General features: G+C 41.1%; 1 protein-coding gene across 2 annotated transcripts in view; it reads right to left on the bottom strand.

Moving 5' to 3' along the window:
• Positions 1-8,080: 8,080 nt before the first annotated feature.
• The window catches only part of OTX1 (orthodenticle homeobox 1), a 7,240-nt gene continuing 1,036 nt past the window's right edge, over positions 8,081-14,284 (bottom strand). For both annotated transcript variants that reach the window (XM_077282494.1, XM_077282496.1), the window contains exons 2-4: positions 13,786-14,004; positions 12,065-12,216; positions 8,081-9,918 (exon numbers count right to left, since the gene is read on the bottom strand). In XM_077282494.1, the coding sequence (XP_077138609.1) occupies positions 9,145-9,918; positions 12,065-12,216; positions 13,786-13,882 (1,023 nt within the window). In that variant the 5' untranslated portion in view covers positions 13,883-14,004 and the 3' untranslated portion in view covers positions 8,081-9,144. The remainder of the gene's footprint in view (positions 9,919-12,064; positions 12,217-13,785; positions 14,005-14,284) is intronic.

Raw genomic sequence — 14,284 nt, 5'->3', positions numbered from 1 at the left:
ATGGATGCTCGTGAAGACAAAGGATCACTGGGTGTAAAAGAAGCCAAGACTGCAACAATATTTTGGCTTCTATTTAATAAGAGATTCTCGTTGTAATCTCTACAGCCTCAGTGATCTGCTGTTATAGACGATACATGTGATAATGAGTATACAGTATATCTCATGTATGGCTCATCTGATCACACTGGTATATAACCTGTAGACTTCAGTATATTATTTTGGTCACTATTGTTTCACATAATTATTTTTCTACACTTACCTTTTATATCCTTAAGACCTACATGAGACGTCTGGTAGCATCATGGCGAGATTACAGAAGTTCTGCAACATTCTCAGTCTCGGCGCTTGGTAAGCAGCTGTGGAGGGTTATCTAGGAAAACGATTCCCACAATGATGCTGGGTGCATCTGAGGGGATCAGAGCGGACCCTCAAGACAAGTCCTGCCTCTTCCTCGCCAGACATGTCTTCTGCCCATGGCTCCTGTCGGCCTCATCTGTGCCATCTCTGTCTGGGAAGAGCCTTATTATAACCACAAGAATGTTAATTAAGGAATATTGCCTTGGCACCTCGCCTTCTCTCCAGCCCTCATGGGGTAATAGTAAATAGTTGCTGCTAAATTTGTGACATATTTCTCAATGTTATTCCAGTTTTTCTTCTATGACCGCATTGGAAAAATGGACATCAGGGAGGCAACTGAACGCGATAGAGTGCGGGTGGGGGCCTTATACTGAACGCCTGCTCTAAGCACCAAAAGAGCTTGTCCCTCGTTTTCCAGAGTCCTTTAAAAAAAGATAAATCTTTTTTTTTTTTTAACCTGGAGAAGCTTAGGCTACTTTCACACATCCGTCCCGCGCCGTCAGGCATAATCCGGTGGCGGGACGGATTGTTGGATCCGGTGAAAGTAGTGGATAAACTGATGTGCAGCATCAGTTTTTCCGCTGGATCCGGAATACTCACCTTCCGGCGGCCCCAGCAGCCTTCCCGCTCCTCGCGATGCTCCCGTTCCCAGGGATGCATTGCGCGATGACCTGTGATGACGTAGTGGTCTCGCGTGATGCTACGTCATCTGGGGTCATTTCGCAATGCATCCCTGGGAACGGGAGCATCGCGAGGAGCGGGAAGGCTGCTGGGGCCGCCAGAAGGTGAGAATATCACGATTTTTTTTATTATTATTTTTAACATTATATCTTTTTACTATTGATGCTGCTTAGGCATCATCAATAGTAAAAAGAGACAGAGAGATATCTCCCTGGACTGAAACATGCGAACAGGGCATGCTCAGTCTGGATGGCAGACTCCGGCGCCGGAAACCGTCATGTGACGCATCCAGCGTCCATTGTAGGAAAAGCCGGACGGTGCCGTCAAGTTTTTCGCTGGAAGAAAAACGTTCCTCTGTACTTTTCTCCGTCTGCCGGAAAAAGCTTTTTTGACGGATCTGGCAAAAAACGGATGAAAAGTGAGACCATCAGGCGTAATCCGCCGCTAATACAACTATGAGAAAAAAATGGATCCAGCGGGAAAAAAACGATCCGTTTTTTTTTTTCAAAACTCGCCGGATTGTGCCTGACGGCAAAAACCTGATGTGTGAAAGTAGCCTTATGTAGTATATAATGATTGTGATCCTCATCACTTTACAGCTTACAGTAAATGACTCTGATGTCTTCATATCACTAGTCCGAGCTAGAAACATGTAGCAGCTTTCATCTTTTTGGGCTCATTGTCACTAAAAGTTTTAATTTCTCATGATTTTTGTTTGTTTGTTTTTTTTGACTTTTTAAAGGCTGTGCATAAAAAAAACATTGTGACTCCTGCTCGAGGGCCATATGTAAGGGCCGTGCCACATATTTAGTATTTGGGCTCATGATCTTCAATTCGCTGTAAGTCAGTGCAGACGTTTGTAACTTGTTAGCCACTAACCAGCAGAAAGCAGCCGAATATCCAGGGTTGACATAAAATTATCACTGGCTTTTCATCAATCTGTACAAAATTCGATACTACAAGAGAATATAAGAAGCTTTTTAATATATACTATCAGAGAAATATGCTTCTTTCTCCATTTATGAGACATTTCTTCCCCTACCCTCTGCCTCCTAAATTCATCCTTCATTCTAAAAAGAGAACGATCAAATCTGACTATAGGCAAAGCAAGACAGACTGACAGCACAGTGAGGAGTCAGGTTACACCTCCTATTATACTCTATGGAGTGAGGAGCTGAGTGAGAAAACAAGTAGGGACTGGAAGATCATGTTGCAGTTAGTGTGTGTAATTTAGCTTATCCTAGAGCTGGATTCACAGCTACAGTGCTCATTATCACTGCATAATGTCTTCCATGCTGTGGCTGAACATGTTCTAAACAGAGAAAGAAGAGCAGGAATCCCTCATATCTTTGTGTACTGTGCATGGGGGACATCATAGCAGCTGGTCTCTACTCAACTCAAAGAGATCTGAATACTAGAGCTATAGCTCGCGGAGAAAATGCAGGATACAAGTCATATAGTGGCCCAAAATAGGCCATTTCTTGTACGTGCATGTAACGAACAAACTATGCACCTGTTCCCACAAAATGGCATTGCCCAGATTACTAGTAAAAGATAATTTGTATACATGTGGTATCATGCAGCTCATGTAAATGCTCAGTATGGTGACACTGACTATACGCTGAGAAATGGCATTTATGGTATAGTGTGTACTGATCAAATAAATGGAGGCTGATTTGATCAGCTGCTAAAAGTAGCAGTCGAACGTTCATTGAACAGAGTTGCAAAGCTTTTAAATAATGACTGTTCTGCGGTACCTGGCAGCGGCCACTACACTCTGCATGGAGCTGTGCAGTGCAACGTCTTTTAATGGCCTCGATTCATCTTTCGCATTTTTTAAGCCACTTTTCTTCTTAGTCTTGTAGTACACGTTGCCTTTTTTGTGTTAAAATTGTCAAAATAGCGCAGTTCATGAATTTTGTGCAAAGTTAGAAAGGGTTTTTATTTATGTCTTTTTTTGAAACTTCTTAGTGCAATAAGTCAAGCATTTTGTACAAAGGTGCAGAAGTTGTGACAAAATGCCTGGTGCATCTAAAATCACTCCAGGAACCGGGAATATTGGGAGTATGCTCGCAGCAAATGTTGGGACACTTTGAATAGTCGCAAATGAATTAGGTGAAAACATCTGAAAACCCTAAATTCTGTCCGCAATCACATATATATATATACGCACAGGTGCTTCTCACAAAATTAGAATATCAAAAAGTTAATTTATTTCAGTTCTTCAACAGAAAAAGTGAAACTCATATATTATATAGAGTCATTACAAACAGAGTCATCTATTTCAAGTGTTTTTTTTCTGTTAATGTTGATGATTATGGCTTACAGCCAATGAAAACCCAAAAGTCATTATCTCAGTATATTAGAATACTTTATAACACCAGCTTGAAAAATGATTTTAAAATCCAAAATGTTGGCCTACTGAAATGTACGTTCAGTAAATGCACTCAATACTTGGTCGGGGCTCCTTTTGCGTCAATTACTGCATCAATGCGGAGTGGCATGGAGGCAATCAGCCCGTGGCACTGCTGAGAGGTTATGGAAGCCCAGGTTGCCTTGATAGCAGCCTTCAGCTCGTCTGCGTTGATGATTCTGGTGTCTAATCTTCCTCTTGACAATACTCCATAGATTCTCTATGAGATTCTCTCAGGCGAGTTTGCTGGCCAGTCAAGCACAGTGATACTGTTGTTTTTAAACCAGGTATTGGTACTTTTGGCAGTGTGGGCAGGTGCCAAGTCCTGCTGGAGAATGAAAGTTCCATCTCCAAAAAGCTTGTCAGCAGAGGGAAGAATGAAGTGCCCTAAAGTTTCCTGGTAGACGGCTGCGCTGACTTTGGTCTTGATAAAACCCAGTGGACCTACACCAGCAGATGACATGGCTCCCCAAACCATCACTGATTTTGGAAACTTCACACTAGACCCCAAGCAGCTTGGATTGTGGCCTCTTCCTCCAGACTCTGGGACCTCAATTTCCAAATTAAATGCAAAATGTACTTTCCTTGTGGAGTGTTTCAGTGATTGCCTTCTGGACATCTGTCATGTCAGCAGTCTTCCCCGTGATTGTGGAGCTACTGAAACAGACTGCGGGACCTATTTAAATGCTTAGGAAGCCTTTGCAGGTGTTTTTTTTTTGTTAATTCTAATTTACTGAGACAATGACTTTTGAGTTTTCATTGGCTGTAAGCCATAACCATCAACATTAGCAGAAATAAACACTTGAAATAGATCACTCTGTTTGTAATGACTCTTTATAATATATAAGTTTCACTTTTTGTATTGATGAACTGAAATAAATTAACTTTTTGAGGATATTGTAATTTTGTGGAAGCCTCTGTATATAAAGCGAACACATGAAACAGACTTTACAAAAGGCGCAAATGGAAAGATTAATATGGCACAAAGAGGAAAAAAAAGTACAAGACACAAAACTAAACAAACAAAAAAATAGAGAAAAAAAAAAACTTTCTTACTGAGGAGTTGGTCTGTGTCTTCAGGAGACAATTAGGCATTGAATCTAGTGTGGATAAAAGTAGTTCCTTTGGAATCCTACCATTATATTTTTTTCTCCCACTGTCATAGATATAAATGCAATGGTTGCTATGAGCAACTGCTCCACTTTGTCTGCTTTACACAAGACCCATTATTACGGTATTTTATGTTCCCAAGTTGTCTAACTGGAAATTAGATATGGATCTGATTCTACGCTGAGTAAACAGGAAGAGACAGACAGGTTCCTCCACCATGACGGGACAGGGTCTGCCGACACCGCGTTTCAAGTTTTGCAGTCCTAGGTCGGGCGATGCTAGATGAAATAATCTGTGTATAACGATGTGCAGACATGTGGAAGACAAAACCTAGGGGAGACGTGAAAAGGGAAGATCAGTAGATCGAGCTCTAGATTTCATTTGTGTGAAAGATTGCGGCAGCCTTACAGCATCGGGGTCCTGGGCTCAATCCCACCAAGGACAACATCTGCAAGGAGTTTGTATGTTCTCTCCGTGTTTGTGTGGGTTTCCTCCGGGTTCTCTGGTTTCCTCCCACAGTCCAAAGTCATACTGATAGGGAATTCAGATTGTGAGCCTCAATGGGGACGGCGATGATAATGTCTGTAAAGAGCTGCGGAATTAATGGCGCTATATAAGCAAAGCCAAATAATAGACCATCTTCCCATATAGAGCAGACGCTGATATTTTTTTTGTGCATAAAATCCACCATATATTCAAACACAAAGTGAGCAACATTTCTATAAAACTCGTTCTCCCTGCATTTAAAGACTGTGCTGAACCATGCGTTGTTTTTGTCTCTCTATAGACTGTGGAGCCTAAAAGATGCATAAAAAAAAAAGCAGATTGGTTTTTAAGTGCATTTCTGTGCTTAAAAAAAAAATGCATTATAAAAGCACTGCTTGAAATATTCACAAAAAAAATTTAAAAAAAGGCAGCAAAATTGCAGTAATCAGAAGATCGCTATTGCTTACTGTGACGAAGACACCTGCAGATATATAAGGTAAAAAAAAAACAAAAAAAAAAAAAAAAACATGTTTGAGAATATGGCCTAAATCACACATTATTGCGGTGTCAGTGTACGTTATTGTCCTATTGGGATATACGTGCTTTAAGTTATTCACCTGACCTCACTTAATACCATTAGAGCCTGACTTTTGAATATATACATTCACACACAATATGAAATGTAATTGTCAGGATTCTTAATAATAAACTTTGATTAAGGCCATGTTCACACAATCAGTATTTGTAAGACAAAACCAGGAGTGGAACAATCAGAGGAAAAGGATAATAGAAACATGTGCACCACTTCTGCATTTATCACCCACTCCTGGCTTTGGCTTACAGATACTCAACGTGTGAACATCGAATTATGAAATTAAGGCTACCACAGTAAACTCAATATATAACATGTAGAGACAAATGTTTAGTACTAGTATGTAGAATTTAAAAAAAAATAAAAAAATGTAGAATAAGGCCTTGTTTCCACGTACTGATGGGAAAATGGATCGCATGATTTGCTATGGGATTCCTCCCATTTATCTAGCATAGCATATATTGCACCGAACCCTTGAAGAAACTGGATCAATACATGCGACATGATGCGGTTTTGGATCCGGTTCACCAGCTTTGCAACAGAAACTGATGAAAAAGCCCAACGACAACGGATGCCGGTTGACATTAGTTTTCATCCATTGAGTCACAAGAAAAGCGTTCCAGATAGTAATGATATATAGAAACCCCAGCAAAGCTCATGAGCAAATCTAGTGGTGTCAATCTGCATAAAACTGGATCAGTCTGGGCGCTTTTATTCAGAATCTAACAAAGTAAAAATAATTACATACAATAGTGCAAATAATGTACAAAATTGTGATGTGAACGGAACCTTATATTGTAAGATTGTAACTGTTGCAATGTGTTACATTGCGTTGGTGTTATTGTCTGTACATGTCCCCGCTTCATTGTAACGTGCTGCGGAATATGGTAGAGCTACAGAAATAAAGTATTATAACCCAAGCTAAATTAATTCTTATGCAGCACCTCTAATGTTACCACTGCAATTGGATAATAAAGATCAGTTTGATCCACAAAATTAACATTATATCGATGCATAATACTGAAAGAAAAACATCAGAGAAACAGTCATCTTATGTATTGGCCTCTAAAAAAAATAAAACTAATATAATGTTGTATTAGACAAAATACACTGCAGAGGATTTATCAATGCATTGGAGCCTGTTAGGAGAGAATCACAACATTTATTGCACATGGTGTGAGCTGGAAATGTGGCAAGGGCATAGATTGGAATATCTAGGCAGTATTTGTCAACATCTACAAAAATGTGTCTTAAAAAAAAACCTGTTTGCTAAGAGGTCAGTTTTTTCATTTAAAAACAAATAATAAAAAAAAACAAACAGTCTGTTGTTTCTTAAATATTAAACAGCCTGCTATTTCCTGACAAACAGACCGTACAAACAAATGTAAATTTTACCCCTTACATTTGTAACATTCTATTTTTACATTGCAAAGTGGATGTTGTTATTTCTGCTGCTGTTATACTATAATGAAACAATTAGAACACTGGGGTACTCCTAGTTTTGGTAACTTTGGGGTCAAAAAGAAAAAAAAATAATAATAATTTACCACCACTCCTCCAGAAAAAAAAAAAAAAAAAAAAAAAAAAAAAGGAAGTATACTGAAGATCAGCTCAAGAAATGAAGACACCTCAACATCTTCATAGAAACCAAACTAAGGCCCCAGTCACACGTCCATGTTTCACCCATGTGTTCTACCCGTCTCCTTCGCAGATAGAACATGTAGACATTATAGTCCATGGACATCATTTTTATATGATTTGCTCATCAAAAAAAAATGTCCACTCAACAGGTCCATGAACAGAAAGAAAAATAAATAAATAAATAAAACAGCATACAAATCCCAGCCATTTTACTTCCTAGCGCTGACTGTTTTTCACCATCTAATGGATTGGAGATACTTGGAAATATATTTTCCCTTCCATATGGAGAAAAGTAAATAACATTAAAAAAAAAAATTGATCTATGTAATACAGCATAAGGCTTCCATCATGTGATTTTATTTTCATTAACGGTGCATGTCTAATGCACTTTTTTTTTTTTTTTTTTTAAATCAAAAAGTCTAGGGAAGCTTAAAAAAAAACAAACAAAAAAAAAAACACGTGAAAATTTCCCAAACCTGGAACATGTATTTAGAAAACCTCAAAGCACTCCCCAAATAATGCACAGGAGGTGAATAAATAAATATAAAATTTTTGCTAATTGCGAAAAGTATATATATATATATATATATATATATATATATATATATATATATATATATATATTTATTTTATTTTTTTCATTCTCAGATACAGACAACCAAAATTTGATTTAAACTTAAAAATAAATAAATAAGTGTAACCTGACCAGTGTTTGTGGCTTTTTCACCCACTTTCTCTATTTATCATGCCCGCTGCCACACTACTGGCGCCACGTAGAAATGATGACACGACAGCTTGGAATCCATTAGTCTGAGTTTTATTATGGGAAGAGGGGGTATGCAGATATGCGCTTCCCTTACACTGGGAGTGACGTGACATACCATGTTATCAAATTTACAAACATTTTTTTATTATTAATTTTCCACCTACACAGGGACAAACTGATCCGAATCTTCAGTGACACAAATGGAAGTGCGGAGACAGAACTTTATACCGTGAGCCCAATTCAGCTAAAGGGACAGTACAAAGATGGAGTGATCCTACATACAATGCCTATTAATACACACTGCAGCCACAGGCCGAGGCCGCCCCAGGATGCGCCGTGGACGCTGCCACTTGTGGAACCTCAGCTATCAGCGGGAGCCATGGCCGCCGCCATCATCAGCGCCATCAGTGGGGCAATGGGCCGGGGCCGACACCACACATGTGGGGAGCTGGGGCTGCTGGACTCTGACCAATAAACTCCAACCAACCTTTTCATGTGCCGCCATTTTTTATATATTTATTTACCCGATACCTAAATTTAACCCCTTTTACACCCCGGGAGTCTCTACTGAAGGGATTTGTGATGACGTGCAGTAGAACTGGCCCACAAACCCCCAAGTCTCATATCAACAATTTGGTTTCTCCACAAAAATAGGACTGTTAGGAGAATTATTATACTGAAAATAATATAATTAAACTAAAAATAAAATGGGTCCTAGCAACGGACCGAATATTTACACATTTCAGCTGCTACAGGCAGCAAGAGGCTGCAGAGTCCAACATCCTACACCTGGAGGACCGTGCGGGTGTATACTGTGTGTATACTGTGCGCTGACGGCCGGTGGGGGGGCCCGGCTATGAGTGGCGCCCCCGGCTATATACACTTAGCACAAGTGATGGCCTTTGGGTATAGGCCAAAAATATATATATAGAAGTGGAGAAATAAGGTTCCACATTCCCGTGTTCTTTGCAGCCATCACAGTCCAGGTGCCCAATAAATAATTCACAGGAGGACAGTTACTGCTGCAGGCCCACACTGGTGACAGCACCCAGGGGCTCCAGCCAGGACAGTTTACTTCCAGAACTTATGCTCCTTGGCTCACAACACCTGGAACCTCCAGGAGGCCTGATCTTTGTAGTCCAGACAGTCGGTGGAGTTGAAGTTGAGTTTCCAGGAGGAGGCAGCGGCAGCCTGGTCCTTGTAGTCCAAGCAGTCAGAGGAGTTGAATGGCAGTCCTGTGCTGGCATAGCCCTGGTGGTGGTGGTGGTGATGGTGGTGGCTGGAGCTCTGGCTCAGGTGGTGGTGGTGGTGATGGCTGGACATGGAGGAAGGAGTCATGGGGCTGAGCTGGTGAGGATGGTGGTGGGAGTGCATGGGGGCCAGGTAGGAGCTGCAGTCCACCCCCCCGAAGTATGAGGAGGAAGGGGCCGGGTAGCCCTGGGTGTAGCCGGCAGCCTGGCTGTAGGCCATGGGGTAGGAGGCAGCAGACGAGGAGCCGGAGCGCTGCATGCAGGAGGCACCGGCCGCAGCTCCCAGGTGATCGGGGGCAGCGCCGGGGGCAGGAGCGGTGCCCGGGGAGATGGACGCCGGGCTCCAGATGGACGACGCCGTGCTGCCGCTCAGAGCCGCGGCGGCTGCGGTGCCCAGGCCGGGGTTACCGGAGGAGCCGGAGCTGGACGAGGACGACGACGAGGAGCCGGAGCTGGAGACCACGGGAGGGGTGAACTGGCCGCTGCTCTCCGACCCCGAGCTCTCCCGGGCCGGGCTGCACTTCTTCTTCGCGGGCCGGTTCTTGGCTCCGGTGCCGCCGCCGCTGCTGCTCTGCTGCTGTTGCTGCTGCCTGCACTTGGCCCGACGGTTCTTAAACCAAACCTGAAGCAAAAGGACAAAAACAGAACGATCATCTCAGAAATATTGTACAGAGTCGGACGAGCGATGCGGGGGATCGGCGACCGACAAGAATTATTACATTGCGCACAGATCAGCTAAAATGCTGTAAACAGCAGCAGAGACAGATATATTGTATGTGGGCAACGAAAACTTAATACGGATTGGAGATATAGATATATATATATATATATATATATATATATATACACATACACACACACAGAGATAGATATATGCACACACACACACACACACATAAAAGTGCAATTTTTGGTAAATTAATATATGAATATAGTATCTCTCTCATATATATATATATATATATATATATATATACACATATATACATACACACTTTTTTTTTTATTATTTATCACACAACAAACACAGGACTATAGTAAAAGAATGGAGAGATATCGGTTCATCCATGGTCTTTAGACTAACTATTTTCACATTGAAGATGCAAAGGTCTGCAATTGTCATCCAATCATTGGGTTTAGATTAAACACTATATGATACGATTCCTATTATTATATATGCGACTATTCACTGTTACCGCCGGGATTATATCACTCTGACAACTTTCTGACACCTTTTTGCTCCTTTAGAAAATTATTGATTCTTTACAACTCTGCACTTTCTGGACTTGCGCAGACTAAAATTATCGATCAAATTTTATTAGGATATTTATTCGTTCAGATAATATTTTTAATCTATTTATTGCTAATAATTCTGAAATTAACGGCTGGAGGCAATGAGATCGACAGAAGTCATGAACCTTTGCCATATATTCTGCATGTGACCAATTTCGATTAAGCACTAAATTATTTGGGCGGAAGTTTTTTTTGTTTTGTTTGTTTTTTTTTTTTAATTATTGGATTTTTGTAAAGCGAAATACAGAACTCGATAACAAACAAAAAAGTTATAAAACTACTAATTTAATTATCCAGAAATAAATAGTTTACTGTAAATATGAAACATTGATGCCATAAACATATACAGGGATATATAGAAGTTATTCCTATTTGTTTGCTTTAGAAATCCATAAGAACCTAATGGTGGCTTCCTATATTTGTTAAACAATAGACCAAAAAAAAAACAATGTATCTTAAAATTTAAAATTGCCAGATTGATTAAATATATATTATATATCTATATATATATATATATATATATATATATATATATATATATATATATATATATATATACATACATATACACACACACACACACACATTGAAGTGAAAACGCTTTTTATTTAATTGCTTATCGTGGCAACGTTTCGGTTCCTTATTGGGAACCTTTGTACACACACAGACTGTAAATATTCATGTGGAAACTTTTCTTTTCAGATACACACACACAGGGTGGCCACTACTTTCTGTAGGGGGCGCTACTTTTCCTACCAGTCTGGCATATAGTCATGTATACAATGTAAATATAAATATACATAATATATAATGAACACTACGCACTAAAGAAATCAACAACCAATTTCTGTTCTATGTATATAAAAAAAAAAAAAAGAACACATCTGATCCTACAGGTAAAAAATAAATACAAAATGCTAGTAAATAACTTCCCAGAAAGCTGCAGCCCCACAGGTTGCCCACCTGTCCTGTACGGTGACTGCACCCTGGACCCCCAGCCCCCGCCCTCCCTTACAGAGAACTATATGGCAGCATTATTATATACAGTTGTGCAGTAAACTTTTCTGCAGACATTTCCTACAGTCCCAGCTCCACGTCCAGCTCTACGGACAACATGGCAGCCATAGCTCACAGGGTGCCCCAAACTAATTATCACAAGTCCAGAACTTTCCTTACCTACGGCCCCCTCCCCCATACCTTCACACAACACCCCCCCCCCCCCCCCCCCCATACCAGGAACAGGTCAGGGGCTTCGTACAAATTTCCCACTATCATCAGAAATCTACTCTAACATCCATTTGATAGAAAAAGTATATATAATCACACCAAGAGGTTCTGCAGCAGCTTAACTTAGAATTAATTAGTGATCATTAGTGAAAGAAATGAATTAAATTGAACGAGGAGTGGAGAGAAGGTTTCCCTGCGGAGGAGCCCAGGTGGCGGCCGAAGCGCAGGGGCAGATCGCGTGGGATTACCTGGACTCGGGACTCGGGCAGGTTTATCTTCAGAGCCACCTCCTCCCTCATGAAGATGTCCGGGTACCGGGTCTTGGCGAACAAAGCCTCCAGCACGTCCAGCTGTGAGCGGGTGAAGGTGGTGCGCTCCCGCCGCTGCTTCCGCGGAGTGGCTGTGGGGCAGACGCGGAGCTGTTAGTAATGTCCGCCGGACACGGAGGCTGCGGATCCGCGCCCGCACTACACGGAGGCTGCGGATCCGCGCCTGCACTACACGGAGGCTGCGGATCCGCGCCTGCACTACACGGAGCCTCCACCTGCGGTAAGGAGCCCTGTCTAATCTGCAGCTAAAACACAATAATCTGCAGAAACTGCAAAACTAAAACTGTACTGAACACTAGATATTAGAATTCGGAGATTAGGCAACAAAGTGTAGAGAAATGTACAACAGCAGAACTTTTGCTCAGCTACAGAAATGACAAAGGCCTGGACAAAAGGCAATCCTCCTGATTAATGTCCATCGTGCTCTGTACACCCAGATCCACGCAGGATCATATCTGCCAGGAGATTTACCAAAACAATATTAAGGCCTTTTCTTAAGATCTTATTTATTTTACACAGTGAACAGTCTGGTGGAGAGTGACACCTCATACGTCTATAGATAGAATTATAGCGATAGGTATTGAAGTGTCATATTCTTACATTTCCTCTCATCATTGTAATCAGCACATAATAAATGGAGAAATTACAGGATGATTTATCAGTAATCCTGACCGGAAATGCAAACACAAAGCGAGCAGATTGGGATCAAGCTAAAACTTGTTGCACATTGAACAAGAGAGGATATTAACATTCTACAATATTTACATTTAATTATTGACAGGATAAAAGAGCATTTAACTCTGCCCAAAATAATAATAATAATAATAATAAATATATATATCAACATAAATATATAATATTAAATATTTGTGTTTGTTCTATATGTACACATAGTAGTCATCTATATATTGTAGTTGTGAACACGCACATATATATTTATATAATGATGTTGTCATAAAATTGTTTCTTCCTTGTTATTTTATATATTTTCGAAACTTTAAAACTTCTCCACTGATCCCTCCAGAGGCTTCTCTTCATCGGTCCTGTCGCTATCGATCTATAAATGCAGACGCGCGATCGTATCGGTGAAGAATGAAGAGAACTTTTGGAAACTTTTGAAAAAAATAAAAAATAAGTAATAATTATGAAACCTGACCTTCACAGGCGGATCTGTCTCTGGTTCTCGCCTTTTACACCAGGTCTTTGTTTTAGAACATTTGTCCCAGAGATTTAGAAAGAGAAAGTGATCGAGCTGGTGGAGGGATCGGAGGAGGCCCCGCACTCCCCATTACAGGGCTCAGATCCGCACCGATCACAGGTGATCCCGAGTCCAGACTGAGCTACAGAACTGTCACTAACTTCATACAAGTCCTCATCTCGGTCTCTCCGGATCTAGGAGTCTCTGGCTCCGGATATATATCGGATATTACATGTATAGAGGAGAACACACAGGGAGCAGCACTGGGCTCAGGAATGAAAACTTACAAAACAGATTTACTACTGAAGACAAATCTGATGGATCGGATTCCTCTCTGCGGATTTGTACATTTATATTTAGACTGGACACAAATCACAATGGGATCTGCAGCTCAGTGGCCACATAATGGGTGGGGGGCAGTGTGGGGTGCTGGGGGTCTCACCTGGGTATCCCACTGACGGGTGCAGTAAGTCCATTGCTGGTCCTGTGAGCCCCAAGCTGCTCATGCCATAGGGGGGCTGTTTGAGGTAAGACATCATACTAACAGCTGCCCAGGGCTCCCCGATATGATCCACAAACTGGGGGTATTCCTCTATGTCACCCAACACACGAGGGGCATTAATGGCTGCTGATTATTATCCCCAGCAAGGCAGGACGAAGTCTGGGGGGTAAAAACAAACAATTAATTGTGACAGTGTACATGATTATATATATATATATATATATATATATATATATATATATTAATTAGAGATACATAGATATTCCAGGGATCATTACGTCACTCTGCCCCCTGTTTCCTGAGGAACAAATGTACAATGCAATGAGTGAAGAATAAATATTTATCAGCCCCCCTCCCTCCGGCCCGAGCATTCCTAATTCTCACCTCCTAGTAAATCAACAAGACTTAGCACATCGGCCGATCCCGACTGTGACAACAA

This window comes from Ranitomeya variabilis, chromosome 2 (genome assembly GCF_051348905.1).
Source record: "Ranitomeya variabilis isolate aRanVar5 chromosome 2, aRanVar5.hap1, whole genome shotgun sequence".
In the NCBI taxonomy this organism is placed as follows: Eukaryota; Metazoa; Chordata; class Amphibia; order Anura; family Dendrobatidae; genus Ranitomeya; species Ranitomeya variabilis.
The sequence above is the reverse complement of the archived record's forward strand: the minus strand, read 5'-3'. Positions and strand labels throughout refer to the sequence as shown.